At 45.7% G+C, this 21145-nt stretch overlaps 1 protein-coding gene across 1 annotated transcript; it reads right to left on the bottom strand.

Moving 5' to 3' along the window:
* Positions 1-34: 34 nt before the first annotated feature.
* Positions 35-20915, bottom strand: CREB3L3 (cAMP responsive element binding protein 3 like 3). Its single transcript, XM_060681764.2, has 10 exons — positions 20818-20915; positions 15470-15594; positions 14576-14879; positions 12797-12915; positions 10510-10644; positions 8806-8912; positions 7398-7466; positions 4733-4817; positions 3793-3889; positions 35-2997 (listed from the first exon to the last, which is right to left on the bottom strand). The coding sequence occupies exons 2-10, from the start codon at positions 15590-15592 to the stop codon at positions 2663-2665; spliced, it is 1374 nt and encodes a 457-aa protein (XP_060537747.1). The 5' UTR covers positions 15593-15594; positions 20818-20915; the 3' UTR covers positions 35-2662.
* Between the last annotated feature and the right edge of the window lie 230 nt (positions 20916-21145).

Genomic DNA, 21145 nt, shown 5'->3' with positions numbered 1-21145 from the left:
TATCAATAAATCCAATCCACCAGCTGATGAATCATTTGCTTTATCTCAAATCATTTATTGTACACGAAAATGGGCGACCACGTTATCTCAGCTCTCCGTTTTCCGGCTGCTGGTATTTCAGGTGTGCGAAGGGATCCACGTCGCAATTTCTGATCCCAAACCGCCCCCCAATCTTTCAAAGTTAGCTCAGCCGTGCTCAATAGGTACCCTGGGCTGACCGCAGGATGTGCTCAAAAAATCCATAGGATCGTATTAGACTGGGGCTGTCACCAGGCAGACCAGAGAGGAAATATGACCAGATTAGCTATTTCTACTTTACAGTAAAGCTACAATAGTAAAATCTGACAGTACAAACACCTGCCCTCTCTTTTACAGCCTGAGAACTTAGGGAGGGTCCCTTCTGAATCTTTTTCTCCACCTGTTAAGGAGCTACTGGCTAAGCCCTCTCTTATCTGACTGTTCCCCAGGCAGCATTTCTTTCCCCTCCTTGCTTTTACAGCCTGAGAACTTAGGGAGGGTCCAGAGGTGGTATTCAGCCAATTCGTACCGGTTCAGGCGAACTGGTAATGGTGACTGTGGGTGGGCCTGCCCACCCGCCCGGACGTAATGCTGTCCTATTTAGCCACGTTTTTGAGGCCAAGTGAAGGCGTGTGCGCAAGCAAAGCACATGCGTGGAAGGCCAGGCATATGCGTGGATGGCGCGCAGGCGGGGCAAACCGGTGGTAAGAATATTATAAACCCACCACTGGGAGGGTCCCTTCTGAGTCTTTTCCTCCACCTGCTATGCAGCTGCAGGCTAAGTTCTCTCTTATCTGACTGTTCCCCAGGCAGCATTTCTTCCCCCTCCTCTCTTATACAGCCTGGGAACTTAGGGTCCCTTCTCAGTCTTTTTCTCCACCCGTTATACAGCTGTAGGCTAAGCCCTCTCTTATCTGACTGTTCCCCAGGCAGCATTTCTTCCCCCTCCTCTCTTTTACAGCCTGGGAACTTCGGGAGGGTCCCTTCTCAGTCTTTTTCTCCACCCGTTATGCAGCTGCATACTAAGTCGTTTCTTATCTGACTGTTCCCTATGCAGCTCCTCCCCACTTTTACAGCCTAGGAACTTAGGGAGGGTCCCTTCTGAGCCTCGTTCCTCTACCTGCTATTCAGCTGCAGGCCGTAGCCTCTCTTATCCAACCGCTCCCTAGGCAGCATCTCTTTCCCTCCTTCCCCCACCCCTCAAGGCCATTCACACTACTCCAATAGATCCAATGCTGCTCTCCCAGAAAAGAAAATAAATCAGGAAGTTAGAACTAGGAGGACATCTGAGACAGCGAAACTTCTGAGCTGGCTTCGGTACTTGGATTTCATCCTCAGAAGCTGTCACATGTTGGGGGGAAAAAAACTCCGCGCCACGCTTTGACACCTCAGAAGGGAAAGCAGCCAAACCGTGGGGGCCGAAAGCGGCAGTTCAGGGAACGCGAAGAAAATAATCTGAACAGATGCCTCCCGAAGCTGCTTTGAGCTTCCCTGAAGGCCGGCCGCTTCCTTACATAATCGAACGTGCAAGACACAGCCGAAGCCATCTGAACATTCTTATAGAGGCAGATTATATTTTACATTCCTGATTAAGATTTTTTTTTCCCCAAATAAAGATAGCAGAGGCTGATTGAGATGAACCTTTGCTCCCTTTTCTGGACTCTTAACCCTTCGCCAAAAAGATTACCACAGGTAGTCCACGACTTACAACAGTTCATTTAGTGACAAAAGTCGCAACGGCAGTGGAAAAAGTCATTTCTTCACACTTACGACTGTCGCAACATCCTGAGATTTATGTTCTGATCTTTGACATCTGACTCGTATTTATGACGGTTGCAGTGTCCCGGGGGTCACATGATCCACTTTTTGCGACCTGATGAGCCAAGTCAATGGGGGAAGCCAAATTCACTTAACCATCCATGTTACTAACTGAGCAAGTGCAGTGGTCCACTTACAAAGGTGGCAAGAAAATCGTAAAACGGAGCAAACTCACTTAAATGTTTCACTCAGCCACAGAAATTTGGGGGAGTCCATTGCGGTCATAACTCAAGGACTACCTGTACTTCGGATGGTGCAAAGCTATTAGGGGTAACCATATATACATTTCAGCTTTTTCCCCACCTTGCAAAAAAAAAAAGAAAGAAAGAAAAGAACATTTTCTTTCACTCATCCTCACTGCAAACTAGATGAACAGAAATCTCAAGAAGCCAGGAGGAACAAAAAAAATTCAGATTTCAAACTCCAAATCTTCCCTGTAATAAAAACACTGAAAGCCCTTAGTTCTACAAGGGATGTCGGGCGCGACACACTTTGCAATGACCCTGAAGGTGTCACAACTACAGTTCTGTTTGAGACTCCCACACCATCCTGGAGAATTCCCCCCCCCTCCCTGCCCCCCTGGGTTTAAAAATGGAAGAGGGGAACCGGGGCTCGGCTTGACTTTTTCGGGGGGTCCTCAAATATCCTGAGAGGATTCAGCCCCCTTGCTCTCTCACACTGTGACTCTCTTCCACATCGTTTCCGTCCTCCTGAGTAGGAGAGACGTAACCCTGCTGCACACACACATACACACAGCTTCCCCATTCCCCTTCCTGGTTTAGTCCACACGGGCCCAGCGAGGGAGAGGAAGCAGCCAGACGGAAGGTCACAGCTCGTCCGTCTGTTCCAAGGCCCCATTTCCAAATTGCTCCGATTCAGTCCATGCCACCGAGGTCAAATTCTGGACCGGATACGGAACCTCAGGCCCGAGTCCTTCCGAAGGGGCAGCTCTATCTTCTGCGAAGACCTCAGTGTGGTTGTCCGGCAGGGTCTCTGCCTGCTTCTGAAGCTTCAAGAGGTCTTTGATCAAGGTGCTGGGAGCATCGTGTGCCCGGTGAGCTGGCTCCTTCCAGACGCTCTCCTTGGCACTCTGCTCGGCCTCCTTGCCCAGGGCATTGACAATTCTAGATGATGCATCGTTGTTGAGGGACCTAGAAAAAACTGGGAGGGAAAGGGACATGGAGCATGAGTGACACGCACAAAGGATTGGGGGAATTGCAAAGGACTGATTCTTAAGGTATCTTCTGCCTTTCCTACTAAGCTGCAAACAAGAGGATGAGGGGACTGGAAGCTAAAACATACGATGAACTGTTGCAGGAACTGGGCTAGTCTAGTGAACGAGAAGGACCAGGGGAGACAGGATAGCAGTCTTCCAGTATTTGAGGGGCTGCCACAGAGAGGAGGGGGTCAAACTATTTTCCAAGGCAAGACAAGGAAGAATGGATGGAAACTGACCAAGGAGAGATTCAACCTAGAAATAAGGAGAAATTTTCTGACAGTGAGAACAATCAACCGATGGGACAGAAGTTGCCTTCGGAAGTTGTGGGAGCTTCATCACTGGAGGCTTTCAAGAAGAGACTGGACTGCCATCTGTCAGAAATGGTGTAGGGTCTCCTGCTTGGGCGGAGGATTGGACTAGATGACCTCCAAGGTCCCTTCCAACTCTGTATTCTGCACGTTAGCTACCACTTTGCTGTATCATGCTGACAACTGTGCAGATTCTACAATTTCAATTTCTGAGAAGCGAAACTTCTTCAAAAAAGAAAAAAGAAGAAAGCACCTTTGGGATAACCATGACCTGAATGACTGAGAATCTCTACAGACGTTGGGCTCTTTGAGGGGATTAATCATCAACTTTTCGGCTCTGATGCCAACTATCTGAGGCTGAGAGAGAGTGATTTCAGTGCCTTCCCTCTGCCCAGGTGCCCCCCCCACCTAATAGCCCCCCTTGCTCACCTCTCACAGGTACGAAGTCACCTGAGGTCTCGGCTTTGTTGCTGGTGAAAGGGCCGATGGACGGAAAGATGAACAGGGCGAAGGAGAGAAGCAAGACCTGAGGAGGACATTAAAAAAGACGCTGATATCTTTCTTGAGCAGAGGGTTGGACTAGAAGACCTCCAAGGTCCCTTCCAACTCTGTTATTCTGTTATTACAGGTAGTCCTCAACTTTACAACAGTTCCTTTAGTGACTGTTCAAAGTTAAGTGGCACTGAAAAAAAAGGGACCATTTACAGCATCCCTATGGTCACGTGATTGACAATTTGGATGCTTGACAACTGACTCACATTTATGACAGTCGCAGTGTCCCGGGGTCACGTGATCCCCTTTTGTGACCTTTCAACGGGCAAAATCCATGGAGATGCCAGATTCACTTTACAACCTTGTGACTAATTTAAGGACTGCAGTGATTCCCTTAATGACGGTGGCAAGAAAGCTTGTCAAATGGGGGTGAAACTCACGTGACCCTTGTCTTCCTTAGCGAACAGAAATTGGGCACTCAACAGTGGTGGGTTTCAAAAATTTCTACTACCGATTCTGTGGACATGGCTTGGTGGACGTGGCAGGGGAAGGTTACTGCAAAATCCCCATTTCCTCCCAATCAGCTGGGACTCGGGAGGCAGAGAATAGATGGGGGCGGGGTCAGTCAGAATTTTTACTACCGGTTCTCCGAACTACTCAAAATTTCCGCTACCGGTTCTCCAGAACTGGTCAGAACCTGCTGAAACCCACCTCTGGCGCTCAATTGTGGTCACAAGCCAAGGACTCTTGGGTGGGGCGAAACTCACGTGACCCCTGTCCCACTTAGTGAACAGAAATTTAGGGGCTCAATTGCAGTCATAAGCCGAGGACTCCTCTTTAACTGCACACGGATGCAGGTACACAAGCTCTAACCTACCGCCACGCAGGTGCTGGTTTGTGCAGCCTTGCCGCTGGATTGCATCACGATGGACTGCAGTTTCTTTAGCTGCTGCAGAAGAGACCTAGGAGGAGGAGGAGGAGGAGAAGAAGAAGGCTCCAGTTTAGGGGCAGGTTTTTGAGGGGCAGAAGGTGAATTCAGAAAATTTAACAAGGGCAGAATTTCTTCTATTGATTCAGTGAATGCCATTTGGGCATACTGGGCGGGTGGGGGGGCATTGTGGGGAGGGGTAATGGCCAGGAAAGAAACAAGGCTGTTGTGGAACAGCTCCTCTTTATGGGTCTAGGACAACTCGCCAGAAGAAGGCTCACCACGGGACAATTGGCCACGGCCAACTTTGAAGTCTATAGAATGAATGAGCTGGAAGGGGCCTTGGAGGTCTTCTAGTCCAGCCCCCTATTCAAGCAGGAGAACTTATACCATTTCAGACAAGTAACTGTCTCTAGACTCTTCTTCAAAGCCTCCAGCGATGAAGCTCCCACAACATCTGGTGGCAAGTAGTTCCACTGGTTAATTGTCCTCACTGTTAGGAAGTTTCTCCTGAATTCCAGGTTGCTTCTCTCCTTGATTGGTTTCCATCCATTGCTTCTTGTCCTGCCTTCCGGTTCTTTGGAGAATAAGTTGACCCCTCTCTTCTTTGGGGCAGCCCCTCAAATACTGGAATACTGCTATCGTGTCACTCCTAATTCTTCTTTTCTCTAGACTAGCCAAACCCAAATCCTGCAGCTGTTCTTCCTATGGTTTCTATGTATTTGTATTCATTTCCTTCATTCATGTCCATGTTCATATTCATGCCTGCTATCTTGTACATATTTGACAAACTAATAAACAAATAATAAATGGTTTAGTATCCAGGCCTTTGATCCTCTTAGTTGCTCTTCTCTGAACTTCTTCCAAAGTCTCAACATCTTTTTTGTAGTATGGTGACCAAAATTGGCTGCAGTATTCCAGGTGTGGCCTTACTAAGGGTTTTATAAAGTGGTAGTAAAACTTCCCCAGGACAAAAATTACCTCATATCAGAAAAATATTGGCACAGAATCATTAAAGGATACAAAAAAAAAAGGGGGGACAAAACGAAACACGAAGGCCAAAAATCAAAACCATTTTAAAAAATCATTTAAGATAATGAAATAAAATTGCCGAATTGTCTCTCAGCAAGTTGTCCGGTGGGAAGTTGGTCGTGGCCCAGATGGCCACGGTGAGTTGGCCGTGGCAAGTTGTCCCATTCTGGATCTTTGATTCCCTCGTTCCATTTAAAGCAGTGGTGAAATTCAATTTTTTTTACTACCGGTTCTGTGGGCGTGGCTTGGTGGGCGTGGTAGGAGAGGGATACTGCAAAATCTCCATTCCCTCCCCACTCCTGGGGGAAGGATACTGCAAAATCCCCATTCCCACCCCACTCCTGGGGGAAGGATATTGCAAAATCCCCATTCCCTCCCCACTCCTGGGGGAAGGATACTGCAAAATTCCCATTCCCTCCCCACTCCTGGGGGAAAGGATACTGCAAAATCCCCATTCCCTCCCCATTCCTGGGGGAAGGATATTGCAAAATCCCCATTCCTTCCCCACTCCTGGGGGAAGGATATTACAAAATCCTCATTCCCACCCCACTCCAGGGGAAGGATACTGCAAAATCCCCATTCCCACCCCACTCCTGGGGGAAGGATATTGCAAAGTCTCCATTTCCACCCCACTCCTGGGGGAAGGATATTGCAAAATCCCCATTCCCTCCCCACTCCGGGGGAAGGATATTGCAAAATCCCCATTCCCTCCCCACTCCTGGGGGAAGGATACTGCAAAATCCCCATTCCCTCCCCACTCCTGGGAGAAAGGATACTGCAAAATCCCCATTCCCTCCCCATTCCTGGGGGAAGGATATTGCAAAGTCTCCATTTCCACCCCACTCCTGGGGGAAGGATATTGCAAAATCCCCATTCCCTCCCCACTCCTGGGGGAAGGATACTGCAAAATCCCCATTCCCTCCCCACTCCTGGGGGAAGGATATTGCAAAATCTCCATTCCCACCCCACTCTGGGGCCAGCCAGAGGTGGCATTTGCTGGTTCTCCAAACTATTCAAAATTTCCGCTACCAGTTCGCCAGAATCTGTCAGAAACTGCTGGATTTCACCCCTGATTTAAAGGCTAACTTCAGAGCAAAATCAAAATAATGTAATTGAACTGGTATTTTAATGTACGTGTGCTCTGCATTCATGCAGCCTTCAACTTACAACTTTCGTTTAGCAACTGTTTGAAGTTACAATGGCACTGAAAAGAGCAACTCACAACCGGTCCTCGCCCTTACGACCGTTGCAGCATCCCCAAGGCCACATGATCAAAATTCGAATGCTTGGCAACCGGCATGTATTTACGATGGTTACAGAGACCCGGGGGTCATGTGACTGCCATTGGGGACCGTCTCAACCATCTTCTGACCAGCCAAGGCAGTGGGAGGACCCAGATTCATTTAACGTCGGTGGCAAAAAAAAAAAAAAGGTCATAAAATTGGATACAACTCACAGGAACAAAGTGCCTCGCTTAGCAAAGGAAATTCTGCTCCCAATCGTGGTCATAAGTATTCGGGCTTATTGGGAAACACACCAAATTGCTACATTGCCAAAACACCCATTGCGGTGGACAACTTACAAGTTCTGCTTCTCCAGGTGAACCACTTTCCGCTGGAGCTCCTGATTTTGAGCTGTGCAAGCCGACATCCTGAAAAGCAAAAGGCCAACAGAGGTGAAACAGGCAGGAACTGGTTTATTCCCAGATGGTTTTAGTCATCTTTCTAAGTTTTCCAGCCTGACATACAATAATTAGTGGAAAGGAGAAATTGATTGATCGATCAATCAATCAATCAATCAATCAGAATAGAGCCTTGGAGGTTTAGGAGGAGACCCCATATTATTCCAAACAAGGGGCTGTCCAGTCTCTTCTTTAAAACCTCCAGTGATGAAGCGTCTATAACTTCTAGTGGCAAGCTGTTCCACTGATTAATTGTTCTCATTGTTAGGAAGCTTCTGTTGTGGTCCACCAGCAGCCTGCGGAGCTGGCAGCAGAATCGGACAGTGAGGAGGCTGGGGAGGACCATGGGCCTGTCCTGGAGTCTGGGGAAGGCCCGGACGAGGGCTCTGCATCGGAGGCAGAGATGGGGCCAGGGCCATCTGGGAGTGATGGGCGGACACCAGAGCCTCCAGAGTCGGACAGTGGAGAGGCAGAGGAACAAGAGGAGCCTGTTCCTAGTGCACGCTTGTGCAGAGCTGCAAAGGCTCTTGGGCTCTTTGTAAGAAAGCAACATTGCTAAATCTGTTTCCAGTTGGCATCTCTTGTTTCTGAACTTCGTGGGGCTTTGCCAAGAAATGCCTTTGGCAGGGTGCCAAAGAAGATAAAGGTTTGTGATAAGCCCGAAGGACATTTTCTGAAGAACTTGTTTTGGAATTAATTTGGATTAAGCTGGGAATGAAGTAATTCTCAGCTGTTATAATAAAATAGTTTGTTTGGGACTAATTGTGTCTTGTAATGACTAAGTGAGCCTAGGTCACAACAGCTTCTCCTTAATTCCAGGTTGCTTCTCTCCTTGATTAGTTTCCATCTGTTGTTTCTTGTCCTGCCCTCAGGTGCTTTGGAAAATAAGTTGACCGAGGGGGTCAACTTTGGGGCAGCCTCTCAAATACTGGAAGACTACAATCAAGAAGACGGATCAGGAGTCTTGCAAGGTGGAGTCTGGGCAACTGAATGGAGCTAAGTGTTTCCTGGCCGGATGCCCTTCCTGTCACCAATGCGGAGTTTTGTTCAGCAGATATATTCTCAGAGAGAGAAATGTCTGCCTCTACCTAGGATTGAACTCACAAGCCTCCTGATTGTGAGGCGAGAGCGCCACCTCTAGGCCACCGCACCACTCACAAGAGGATGGATTATGATGGTGCCTAAAAATCCCACCAATGTGGTTTTACAAAATCTGTGTGTTCAGAACAAACGAACCTTCGTCCATGTTCTAGTCTAGTTTGTTGATGATCAGATCCAACTCAAAACGAGGAAGGGAAAAATCACATACCGGCTTTCTAAACCATCGATGTATTCCTTCCGTTTCTTGCGACTTTCCTGAGCTGACTGTTTGTTCCGGATCTTTCGACGGATCTTCTTCAGAACCCGTTCCTCATACTGCCGATGCAAAGAGATCCATCTTATCTATTCGTTTTCTTTTTAACCGTATCCGTTTTTTACACATCGAATTTGAAGAGGTTTTGGTCCCTTTATTTATTTATTTATTTATTAGTTCAATTTATATGCCTCCCTTCTCCGGACACTCAGGGCGGCTTACAATGCGTTAAGCAAGAGCCTTCATACTTTTGTATATACCTGCTTAGTACGGCTTTCAGCCCCCCCTAAGCGGTGTTCTTTTTATACAAAGTCAGCTTATTGCCCCCCACAAACCGGGCCCTCATTTTACCTACCTCGGAAGGATGGAAGGCTGAGTCAACCTTGAGCCTGGTGAGATTCGAACTTGCAGTAATTGCAGGCAGCTGGTGCTACTTAACAGCACTTTAGTCTGCTGCGCCACCGAGGCTCTTTGTGAACACGACGTGCAATGACCAAAGTCCTTTCTTTTTAAAAAGTACGTCAATTAATTTCTCATTGTATATAGTCCTCGACTTACTATACAGTTCATTTAGTGACCGTTCAAAGCTACAACAGCATTGAAAAAAATGACCGACGACCACTTTTTTCACACTTACGACTTTTGTAGCATCCCCATGCATCATTATGATCAAAATTCAGACGCTTGGCAACTGACTCGTACTTATGACCGTCGCAGGGTTCCAAAGATCACGTGATCCCCTTTTGCGACCTTCTGACAAGCAACGTCCATGGGGGAAGCCAGATTGACTTAACAACCATGGTACTAACTGATCAACTGCAGTGATTCACTTAACAACCGTGGCAAGCAAGGTTGTAAAATGGGTCAAACCTCATAGTTGTTCAATGTCATAAGTCAAGGACTGTACTAATTAGCAATCCCTGCTTTCCCAAAGTTATAACGGCACTGAAAAAAGTGACTTATGACCAGCTTCCACACTTACGACCATTGCAGCAATCCCCATGGTCCACGATCTAAATTTGGGCACTTGGCACATACTTATGACAGTTGCACTATTCAGAGGTCATATAGGATCACCATCTGTAACCTACTCAGCTGGCTTCCAACAAGCAAAGTCAATAGGGGAAGCCAAGATGGCATAATTCCCTTAACGGCCACACGATCCGCTTAACTGCAGTGGCAAAAACATCGTAAAATGGGACAAAACTCGTTGGAGAATGGTCTTGCTCAGCGATGCAAAATTTGGGCCTCAATCGTGGTCGTAAGACGAGGACCACTTGATTACCAATCTCTGCTTTCCAAGATTATATCTGAGAAAAAGCACAGCTTAAATCAGGGGTCTCCAACCTTGGCAACTTTACGCCTTGTGGACTTCAACTCCCAGAATTCCTCAGCCAGCATGCGCTGGCTGAGGAATTCTGGGAGTTGAAGTCCACAAGGCGTAAAGTTGCCAAGGTTGGAGACCCCTGGCCCAAGGGTAAAAAAACAGGTTACTTCCTGGTTAAAATCAGGAAGTAACGACAACCGGGTGGATGGGCGGAGCTTTGCGCTGCCATTACTACCGGTTCTCCGAACCACCCGCCGCCATCGTTACCAGTTCGTCTGAACCAGTCCGAACCGGTAGCCTTTCACCCCTGCCCTGGCCGAAATGTTGCTTACCTTGGTGAGAGGCAGCTGGGTCGGAAGCATCACACCTTCCTTAGCCAGCAATTTTTTCTCATCCTCGGTCAGCACCAGCTCCTGGCAGGTCCCTGGGACTTGTCTCATCACTGAGGAGGTGATAGCCTGCTGGTGCTAGAATGTCACAAGGGGAGAATGAAATAGCCATTTAAAAAAAAAAAGGGTTTCTAGATATCCCCTTCATAGAACATGGAATAATAGAGTTGGAAGGGACTTTGGAGGTCTTCTAGTCCAACCCCCTGGTCAAGCAGGAGACCCTATTCCCTTTCAGACAAATGGTTGTCCAATCTCTTCTGAAAAAGTGTCCAGTGTTGGAGCATTCACAATTTCTGGAGGCAAGTTGTTCCACTGATTAATTGTTCTCATGGTCAGGAAATTTCTCCTTAGTTCTAAGTTGCTTCTCTCCTTGATTAGTTTCCATTTGTTCTTTGTCATCTTGTTTTTCAGTGCTTTATTTATTTATTTATTTATTTATTGGTTCGATTTATATGCTGCCCTTCTCCGGAGACTCAGGGCGGCTTACAATGCGTTAAGCAATAGCCTTCATACTTTTGTATATACCTGCTTAGTAGGGCTTTTGCCCCCCCCCCAAGCGGTGTTCTTTTTTTATACAAAGTCATCTTATTGTCCCCACAATCTGGGTCCTCATTTTACCTACCTCGGAAGGATAGAAGGCTGAGTCAACCTTGAGCCTGGTGAGATTTGAACTCGCAGTAATTGCAGGCAGCTGGTGCTACTTAACAGCACTTTAAACTGCTGCACCACCGAGGCTCTTTGAAAGCTAGTATGACCCCTTCATCTTTATGGCAACCCCTTAAATATTAAAACACTGCTATCATGTCACCCCTAGTCCTTCTTTTCATTAAACTAGACGTACCCAGTTCCTGCAGTCGTTCTTTATATGTTTTAGCCTCCAGTCCCCTAATCCTCTTTGTTGCTCTTCCCGGCACTCTTTCTAGAACAGGGGTGTCAAACTCAATTTCATTGAGGGCCACATCAGGATTGAGTTTAACCTTGAAAGGCCGGGTGGGGGTGTGGGGTAGGCCCAGGGGGTGTGTGACACGGAACCGCACCTCCTCAGACATGGTTTTATAAACTTATAAAAATAGGGAGGCATACATTTCTGTGATTTAGTTTTTTTAATACTTACTTGATCTACTAGAGCTGTGATGGCGAAACTATGGCAGGCGTGCCCCATGTGGCATGTGGAACCATATCTGTGGGCACACGAGCATTGCCCTAGTCAGCTCTAGTGAGCATGCGCGCACCAGCCAACTGATTTTCCAGAAGTCAGGAAAGGGGCTGTTTCCGGCCTCTGGAGGGCCTCCGGGTAGGTGGGGAAAGCTGTTTTCGTCCTCCCCAGGTTCCTAGAAAGGCTCTGGAGCCTGAGGAAGGCGAAAAACCGGCCTACTGGGCCCACCATGCCATCGCATGCCAAAAGCGGAGGGTGCACGGGAGGTAATGGGCGCATGCACAGGGGGCATTGAATTATGGGCGTGGGCATACGCGGGCGCGACCCCCCCCCACGCTCCCCCCACTTTTGGCACGTGACAGCAAAAAGATTAGCCATCACTCAATATCTTTTTTGTATTGTGATGACCAAACCTGGATGCTCTATTCCAAGTCTGGCCTTCCCAAGGCATTATAAAGTGATATTAAGACTTCACGTGATCTTGATTCTATCCCTCTGTTAATGCAGCCTAGAACTGCGTTGGCCTTTTTGGCAGCTGCCGCACACAGCTGGCTCAGTGATTGTCCACTACAAAATCCCTCTCACAGTTACTGCTATTGAGCCAGGAACCACCATTCTTCATATGTTTTAGCCTCCAGTCCCCTAATCATGTTTGTGGCTCTTCTGTTTACTTTTTCCTGAGTCAGGTTGATTCAGTAGAAAGCATGTACAAGTGTACTTAGAAATAACCAGCTGCTGCCAGCTGCTGCCGGTTTGGGTGAACTGGTAGTTGCGACCTGCAGGTGGGTCCGCCCCCGCCCAGGCGCAATCCTGTCCTATATCGCTGTATTGTTTGACACCGGACACATGTCTGGATGGCACGTGCAAGCGAATTCCTGTGTTTTGTGACACTGCACACATGCGTGGACGGCATGTGTGCGAGCAAAATGAGCGTGCACCCCCGCATGCTCATATTTCCAGTGCTGGGTGAACCAGTTGTCACTGTATGTGACGCCCACCTCTGGAAGTAACTGTAAAAAAATGAACTGGGTTTCTAGATATTCCCATCACGGTTATTACGACTGAAATACTTGCCATTTCAGAGTTGTTTGAAAGGAGGAGATCCTTAATTGTGAGCGTGCAGGAGGGTGGGTTTTGATGGGTGGCATCTGTTACTTGCCTCTCCTCTGGATAAAAACCAGCAGCCCACATATCTGCAAAGAAATTAAGGAGGGAACCTGGTGATTAGGGAAGGAAAAAAAAAATCCAGCTTTTCAGTGTACATGGAAATTGCTTTGGAGCAGATAAGATTTGTTCTTCCAGTACATTATTATCTTATCTGCCCGAGAGCCACTCCTCGGAGGTCAGTCAGGCCTTTCTGGTTACTTGCTAATCTGAATTCTTGTGGTTGTGGTTTTTGTTGTTGTTTGATAAGCCTGTGGGGACGCCAAATTCATGTAACAACTGTGTTACTAATGTAACAACCGCACAGATTCACTTAACAAATGTTAGCAAAAGTCGTAAAACGGGGCAAAAATTCACTTAACAACTGCCTCACTTAGCAACATAAATCTGGGGCTCTGTTGTGGTCATACGTCAAGGACTACCTGTATGTGGAAGCCAATTTATACATCTTGGTTCTTTGGGGGTAACTACCCATAATCTGTCTACATGTATCATATGTAATAATATCATACTACCCTGTGTATTCTGTGCTGTGATTCTCATTTCCTTCTCTGTTTACCACAATAACAGAGTTGGAAGGGATCTCGGAGGTCTTCTAGTCCAACCCCTTTCACCAACGGGAGATCCTATACCATTCTGGACAAATGATTGAGTGGGGCTGATGAAAGCTATTGTTCACACTAATGACCAGATGCTTAAGGTTCTCCATGTGTGGACACGGTGTGAGAGCCCTTCCCAAAGGTGTTTTTTTTCAAGCGGCAACTGGACTTTCTGGTTTTTCTTTGAAGACATTTCGCTTCTCTTCGAAGAAGCTTCTTCAGCTCTGACTGGATGGTGGGGGAATAGAAGGATTTATACTCCTTGCGGAAGAAAGCTGGTCATTTGCACCCTTTTAGAGAGTCGTTGAGGCCACTTGGAGAACCCTCGACAGAGGGGGAGGGATACGGCATTATCTGTCTCCAGTCTACAACATAGTCCTTTCAGCAGTTCCAAGAATGCTCCACGCCCATTTGCATCACTCAGGTGATCCTGAGGACACAGATAAAACTCCAAGTGGCCTCAATGACTCTCTAAAAGGATGCAAATGACCAGCTGTCTGCCAGGAGTATAAATCCTTCTGTTCCCCTCCATCCAGTCAAAGCTGAAGAAGCTTCTTGGATGAGAAACAAAACGTCTTCAAAGAAAAACCAGAAACTCCAGCTGCCTCTTGAAAAGGCACCTTTGGGACAACCATAATCATTTCATAATCATAAGTTTATTTGTCAAGCATATATAAGATAACAGGTAAAAGTATAAGCATAATTTGAATAAATAAAAAGAGTAAGTAAAAAAGAATATTAGGACAGGGACGGTAGGCACACTGGTGCTCTTATGCACGCCCCTTACAGACCACTTAGGAATGGGATGAGGTCAACAGTAGACAGTTTGAGGTTAAAGTTTTGGGGTTTTGGGGAAGAAACCACAGAGTCAGGTAGAGCATTCCAGGTATTGACCACTCTGTTATTGAAGTCATATTTTCTACAATCGAGTTTGGAACGGTTTACCTTGAGTTTGTATCTATTATTTATATATTCTCAGACATCCATGGCCTGGATGTCTGAGAATCTCCATAGACACTTCTCTCAAGTGCCCCAGAGATGGTAGTTCAACCTGGTTTTACATTCAAGGAAGGAAAAACAAGGCACTCACTGAAGTCTATGGAGACATCCATCTCTCTCAGCTCGGTGGCTGGTCCTTTTAGGACAGGTAAGGCTTGACAGGAGTCCTGACACGGGACGTAGGCCAGGTCACCAGCTGAACTTCCATCAGAGTAGGCCTCTGGGCTTCCGGTTGGGACGTAATGTGGAGGGCTGTCCAGCTGATCAGAATTTGGATCCTCAGATATGCCGCTGTCACTGGCAGCTGGAGACCAACTTGGAGAATCTAGGACGGTGTTTGCCGCTCCTAAGATGGAGTTGATGAAGTCATCGTTCTCTTGAGGGTTCAGCAAATCCTACAAACAGAATGGAGAGGTTCTCCGTGAAAAAGCAACCTCAGAAAGGAACCTTCCTACAAGCAAACAAAGCTTCAACAGAGCAAACCCAAAACTAATTTCCTCTTGAAATCTTACATAAACCATTCATATCATTCTGAATGTTTTAACCAGGCAATGTAAGTCCTGAAATAGGATATTCTCAGTTTTCTGTCTTAATTGCAAAGAGGGCAATACCTAATAAGGACAATGCCTAGTAAAATTTAAGGCCAGAATTAAGCTGGTATCCGTCTGAAGGGTGCTCTCTGAGCTTGGTTGTTTTTCTTAGAAATTCTGTTTATTATAGCACCACCAATATTACATTCCAATATTCTCCTCTCCTCTCCTCTCCTCTCTATTCTTATTCCATTCCATTCCATTCTACCACTATTGTTTAAGTTCCTCTTGTTTGTGATATTAATCTTCAAGGGCCAGGCTACTAAGTTTTGCTCCGAGCATAGAATATTTTCAATACTATTAGCCAGAACGGAGCAGTTAACCCTATTCTCCTACGTCTTGCTCAGCTGCTGCCTTCCCCCCCACCCTTTCTCATCCCGGTGCCATCTGCTCACCCTGCCTTCCTGTGCCATCCAAGGGGCCTCTGAGGATCCCAGCTCGACATTGCGAAGGACTCCATCCTGCCCGTCAAAGAGGAGATCCAGCAACTCCATGCCGTCAAGATTGGGGCAGGCCATGACTACAAGAGAGAGAAGACGAGTTAGAGCAGGGGTGTCAAACTCGATTTCATTGGGGGCCACATCAGGGTTGTGTTTATGACCTCGCTGGGATAGGCATGGCCGGGGTGGGAATGGCCAGCTCAATGTCACTCATGTTGGGGTGGCCTGAGCGCTCTGCCAGCGAAAACGGGCTCCCGAGCTCCGTTTTCGGCTGCCACAGCCTCCTGCACCCCTTTGCCCGCCAAAATGGAGCTCCGGAGGGCTATCCGTGGCCGCCCCCAAGCTCCATTTTCGCTGGCAGAGGCACCGCAGGCCGGTCCTTCACAGAGCACCCCTGCAGGCCAGATCTAAGTACTCCATGGGCCGGATCTGGCCCCCAGGCCTTGAGTTTGACACCCCTGAGTTAGAGGGTTGGGAGCAGCTGCTAGGCACAGTTGGGTGGACCCAACAAACAGGGTAGTTAAACCATGGAGTTAGTTGAACTTGTGAATGGAAACCAAACCAACCAACCAAATCAATGCATCAACTCAGATGTCACCTTATGCCATGATAAGGTTTACGGGTTTGGCCTAGCAGGTTATGGAAAAGGAGTAACTGTGACTTATTTCACCAGGTTTATAGTATAGTTGCTGTGGTGCATGACTCCAGCCAGATTACTGTTAAATTACAGGTAGTACACACTATGACGAATCCGTTACAACTGAAGTTATGGTCACAGAACAGATGATTTGTAGCCTATAAAGCACGCACATTTTGGACAGAGAGGACCGCTGGTTGGAAAGAGGGTCTCAAAGAGGCCATCTATGTCCAAATTTAACAGCCCTCTCTCAAGAGAGAGGGAGGGATACAGCACCATCTGTCTCCAATCTACAACACGGTCCTTAAAGCAGTTCCAAGAAGGCTCCATACCCATTTGCACCACTCAGGTGACCCTGAGGAAACAGATAAACCTCCAGGTAGCCTCAACGACTCACTAAAAGGATGCAAATGAGCAGCTGTCTGCAAGGAGTATAAATCCTTCCATTCCCCTCCATCCCGTCACAACTGAAGAAGCTTCATGGATGAGAAACAAAATGTCTTCAAAGAAAAAACAAAGTCCAGTTGCCCCTTGAAAAAAAAGCACCTTTGGGATTTATCTGTTTCGTTTGATGAAAGGTCTCAGCAAAAAATACAGACTCTTCTGGACATCCCAAAGGTGCTATTTCAAACGACAAATGGACTTTCTGTTTTTTCTTTGAAGATGTTTTGCTTCTCATCCAAGAAGCTCCTTCAGTTCTTCAGGCTTCTTCAATTGGAGGCTCCCAGTGCTAACTTCATTCCTTATTACTTGCTGACGGAACTCACTGGGTGCCAAGAATCCAGCTTAATAAACCCTTTGGAACCCAGATTGAGTGGCATCCTGATGTTGGTTTAAGTCCGGAGCTTGGACCTTTGAGACAAATGTCTCTTTATCCATTTCGTTTGATGAAAGATCCCAGGAAAAACACAAAATCTTCTGGAAATCTTTCAGAGACTTCGGTATTATTGAATAGAGTATTATAAGGACGGTATTAATATTAGAGAGCTAAAACTTGGTGGCCGATTTTTACTTTTATTTTTGCAGGCAGATAAACTCCTTGCATCTTTGGGGGGTGGGGAATGTCTTGCCCGAAATTATTCTTATTATTAAACTTATTTGCTGCCTATCTTGCCATGGGGCAGCTCTAGGCAGTTCACAACCAAGTTTCATAAAGAAGAAAGAAAAGAAGAAAAGAAGAAATGAAAGAAGAAGAAAAAGAATTTTAGAAAGAAGAAATAAAAACGAAGCTTAGACAAAATGAAAGTAAAATAACAAGTAATAAAATAAACAAGGACAAAGAAAACCAAGAAAATAAATTGATACTAGTTAAAAAAAACCACCTCTAATTCTCCAGCAATTCATGTAAATAAAGCCCAACAAAACAAACAGATAAATCACTTGTTCAAAGACTGATTCCTGTTTTGCCTCTTCATTTATGACCATGGGGACTAGAAACTTAGTTTATCTTCAAGGAAGGATGTCCTACCAGAAAGGTCTGCCAGTTTACCTGTCCCAAGAGAAGCTTTTGGCTCTACCCTGTGTTCATAAAGTACGAGTAGTCCTCGACTTACAACCACAATTGACCCCCAAATTTCTGTTGCTAAGCAAAACATCTGTTAAGTGAATTTTGCCCCCATTTTACCACCTTTCTTGCCACAGTTGTTAAGTTAGTAGCACGGTTGTTAAGGGAATCGGGCTTTCCCATTGACTTTGCTTGTCGTAAAAGGGGATCACACATGACTCCCGGGACACTGCGACCATCATAAATATGAGTCAGTTGTGAAACATGTGAGTTTCTATCACATGACAATGGGGATGCTGCAATGCTCGTGTGAAAAACAATCAGAAATCGCTTTTTTCGGGGCCATTGTAACTTTGAATGGTCACTAAATGAACGGTTGCAAGTCAAGGATTACTTGTACTCTAAAGGGACTTGAAGCTTTTCTGAAACAGCTACAGACTCATGGAATTGTCTTTATTTAGGTTCGAGCCTTCCATTACACTCCCAACGGTGCTTTTTCCAGAAGGAAATCAGATTTTGTTTTTGTTTTTCCTTTGAAAATGTTTCACTTCTCATCCGAGAAGCTTCTTCGGTTGAACGGAACCTAAGCTGAAGAAGCTTTTTGTGTGAGAAGCGAAACGTTTTCAAAGAAAAAAATAATCAAGAAAGTCCAGTTGCCCTTTGGAAGAAACACTTTTGGGACAACCGTGACCTGGATGATGGAGAATCTCCACGGACATACTACCATTACGCTATTCCAGAACGGAAGGGGACAATTTACCACAGCCAACTCATTGTGACTAACTCGCAACAGCCAACTCGCCATGGCCAACTCGCCGCGAGACAATTTGACAATTCAATTTAATGATTCAAAATAAATAAAATAATATTGTAATTTTTGCCATTCACATTCTTTCTTTAATGATTCTATTCCACCATTTCTTTGATATTAATGTAACTCTTATTCTGCAGCGAATCGTCCCGCAGCATATTAGCTGCAGCGAGTTGGCTGTGGCGAATTGTCATAGACCCATTCCAGAAGTAAGCTAAAATGGAGCTGTTCTGGAGAGCACCTGGAACCGTAGAGCTGGAAGGGATCCTAGAGGTTATCTAATTCAGCCCCTTGCTCAGAGCTATCCGGCCTTTGTCTGAAGACTTCCAGTGAGGGAGAACTTGCTACTTGCTCAGGTGTCAGTCGATTCCAGTGATTGACAGCTCCTATAGTCATAGTCAACCCTCCTGATGCTTAGCCTTGATTTCTCTCCTGGTAGTTTTAGTCTCTTCTTCTGATCCTACATAGGGGTGGTACTCACTTACTTTCCGCTACTGGTTCGGGCGAACCGGTCTGAACTGGCTGAATATCAGCTCTGGTCCTACACTCCACAGCCATACAGAATGTAGGGGTTACTGTATTTTTGTGATGGTTTATTATTATTATTATTCCTTTGATGATCGCTTCATCAGTATTATTATACTACTGCTATCATTGTCTCAATTGGTCTACCGTTGATTATTACTCAATCCAGATGTTTTCGTTAATTTGGGATCCACGGCGAAGAGTCACTGGGATTTGGGTGGTGTACAAACATGGCCATAGGCATAGAATAATTTGTTTAATGACCATGGCGTTGGCTTAACAACTGCAACATTTACTTATCAATCATGGTGTCCGCTTAATGACCACTGAAAAAATGTCCTAACATCGGGTCTGGTCTCGTGTGTGGCTCAACGTATTCTGGGCTCCATTATGGTTGTAAGTTGAGGGCAACCTGTACTACTTGATATTGTTTCTTTAAAAAAATGGGAGGTATAACCACAACTGAGACAGATTTGTCAAGAAACACACTCTGTGCACAGAGTATGCCATTGATTAAGATGCTGAGATTAGAATAGAAAATTGGAATGGAATGGAATGGAATAGATTAGAATGACAGAGCTGGAAGGGATCTTGGAGGTCTTTTAGTCCAACCCCCTTCTCAGGCAGGAAACCCTATACCATTTCAGTCAATGGTTGTCCAATTTCTTCTTTAAAACTTCCAGTGTTGGAGCATTCACAACTTCTGGAGGCAAGTTGTTCCATTGGTTAATTGTCCTCACTGTTAGGAAGTTTCTCCTTAATTCCAGGTTGAATAGCTTCCGTCCGTTGCTTCTTGTTCTGCCTTCTGGTGCTTTGGGGAATAGTTTGACTCTCTCTTCTTTGTGGCAACCCCTGAGATATGGGAATACTGCTATCAAGTCACCTCTGGTTCTTCTTTTCATTAAACTAGACATACCCAATCCCAGCAATCATTCTTTATATGTTTTAGCCTCCAGTCCCCTAATCATCTTTGGGTCCTCTAATCGTCTTTGTAATCAGACACATCTGTTTTATTTCTGTGTAAAGAAATGAATCTGTATATTGACAGCGATGTATTTATCTCTCTACCTCCAGAAACACGCACAAAGATTTGAGGAAAACCATGTGCAGAAAACCAAATTATATTTACTTTCAATTAATAGTCTAATCTAGTGAAAAGAAGGACTAGGGGTGACATGATAGCAGTCTTCCAATACTTGAGGGGCTGCCACAAAGAAGAGGGAGTCAAACTATTCTCCAAAGCACCAGAAGGCAGGACAAGAAGTGAAGAATGGAAACTAATCAAAGAGAGAAGCAACTTAGGAGACATTTCTTAACTGTTAGAACAATTAGTCAGTGGAACTTCACAATTTGTGGATGCTCCAACACTCCAAGACCTCCAAGCTCCCTTCCAACTCTGTTATTCTGTTAACTTCTGTTAATAAATAACAATTAATGTATTCTCGGCACAATAGATATCTTGCAATTAAAGCTTAGTCTCTGTACATTTATTCTTCCAGTTTGCACCCAAATACAACACAACTATACCCAGTAATTTAGAGGACATATCCAGCTTTGAAAAATGTAATTTAAAAAAAAGCTGAAGAAATTTGAGTAGTTTGGGGGTTCTTCTAATCTGAGGCTGGTCTTCTGAAAACTACAGTTCGTTTGCTTGTCTATCGCCTTCTGATTAACAGACTTATCTCCATGTACCACTGCTTTGGGCATGTTTCTCTTCTCCGCACACAGCCCTGACCTCCGTCCTCTTATTTGTCCTGCACTTGTTTCCAAAGATGAAACCCGTTGAGTTAATTTGGAGGGAAAAAAATGAGGTTGTACCACCTTACCTACTCCTGAGAGTGTTCTCCAGTGTTGATTCGGTTTAGCTAATTGTTTCCAATCCCAAAGGTTTTCCTTGCTGCGAAGTTGAATACGGTTATTTTCTTCTCCGTTCTCCGTCTGTCCAGCCAAAATCTTTTTTTTTCCTACTGGGTGGCAAAGTTTAAACTCCAACGATACAAAAATAGCGTCAGGCTCATTAAATCCCTCCCTTTCGTCCAGCTCTCCAATGGGAGAAAGACTGTCAGCTCAGCGGGCAGAGACATAAAAGAAGTCAGGCAATCATAACTGGGACAAATTGGGTAACCATTATCTAAATAACTTTAGTCCATCCTG

Source organism: Pantherophis guttatus, chromosome 1 (assembly GCF_059756535.1).
Source record: "Pantherophis guttatus breed Tessera chromosome 1, ASM5975653v1, whole genome shotgun sequence".
Lineage (NCBI taxonomy): Eukaryota > Metazoa > Chordata > Lepidosauria > Squamata > Colubridae > Pantherophis > Pantherophis guttatus.
This window is presented reverse-complemented; position numbering and strand designations above follow the sequence as displayed.

Bases quoted from the DNA above. Each gene is read 5' to 3' on its own strand.
- CREB3L3 (XM_060681764.2), bottom strand. From the start codon at position 15,592: ATGGCCTGCCCCAATCTTGACGGCATGGAGTTGCTGGATCTCCTCTTT. The intron at 14,880-15,469 runs GTGAGCAGATGG...TTCTGTTTGTAG, and splicing joins GGATGGCACAGGAAGGCAGG to GATTTGCTGAACCCTCAAGA. The intron at 7,467-8,805 runs GTATGTGATTTT...TTTGCTTTTCAG, and splicing joins ATCGATGGTTTAGAAAGCCG to GATGTCGGCTTGCACAGCTC.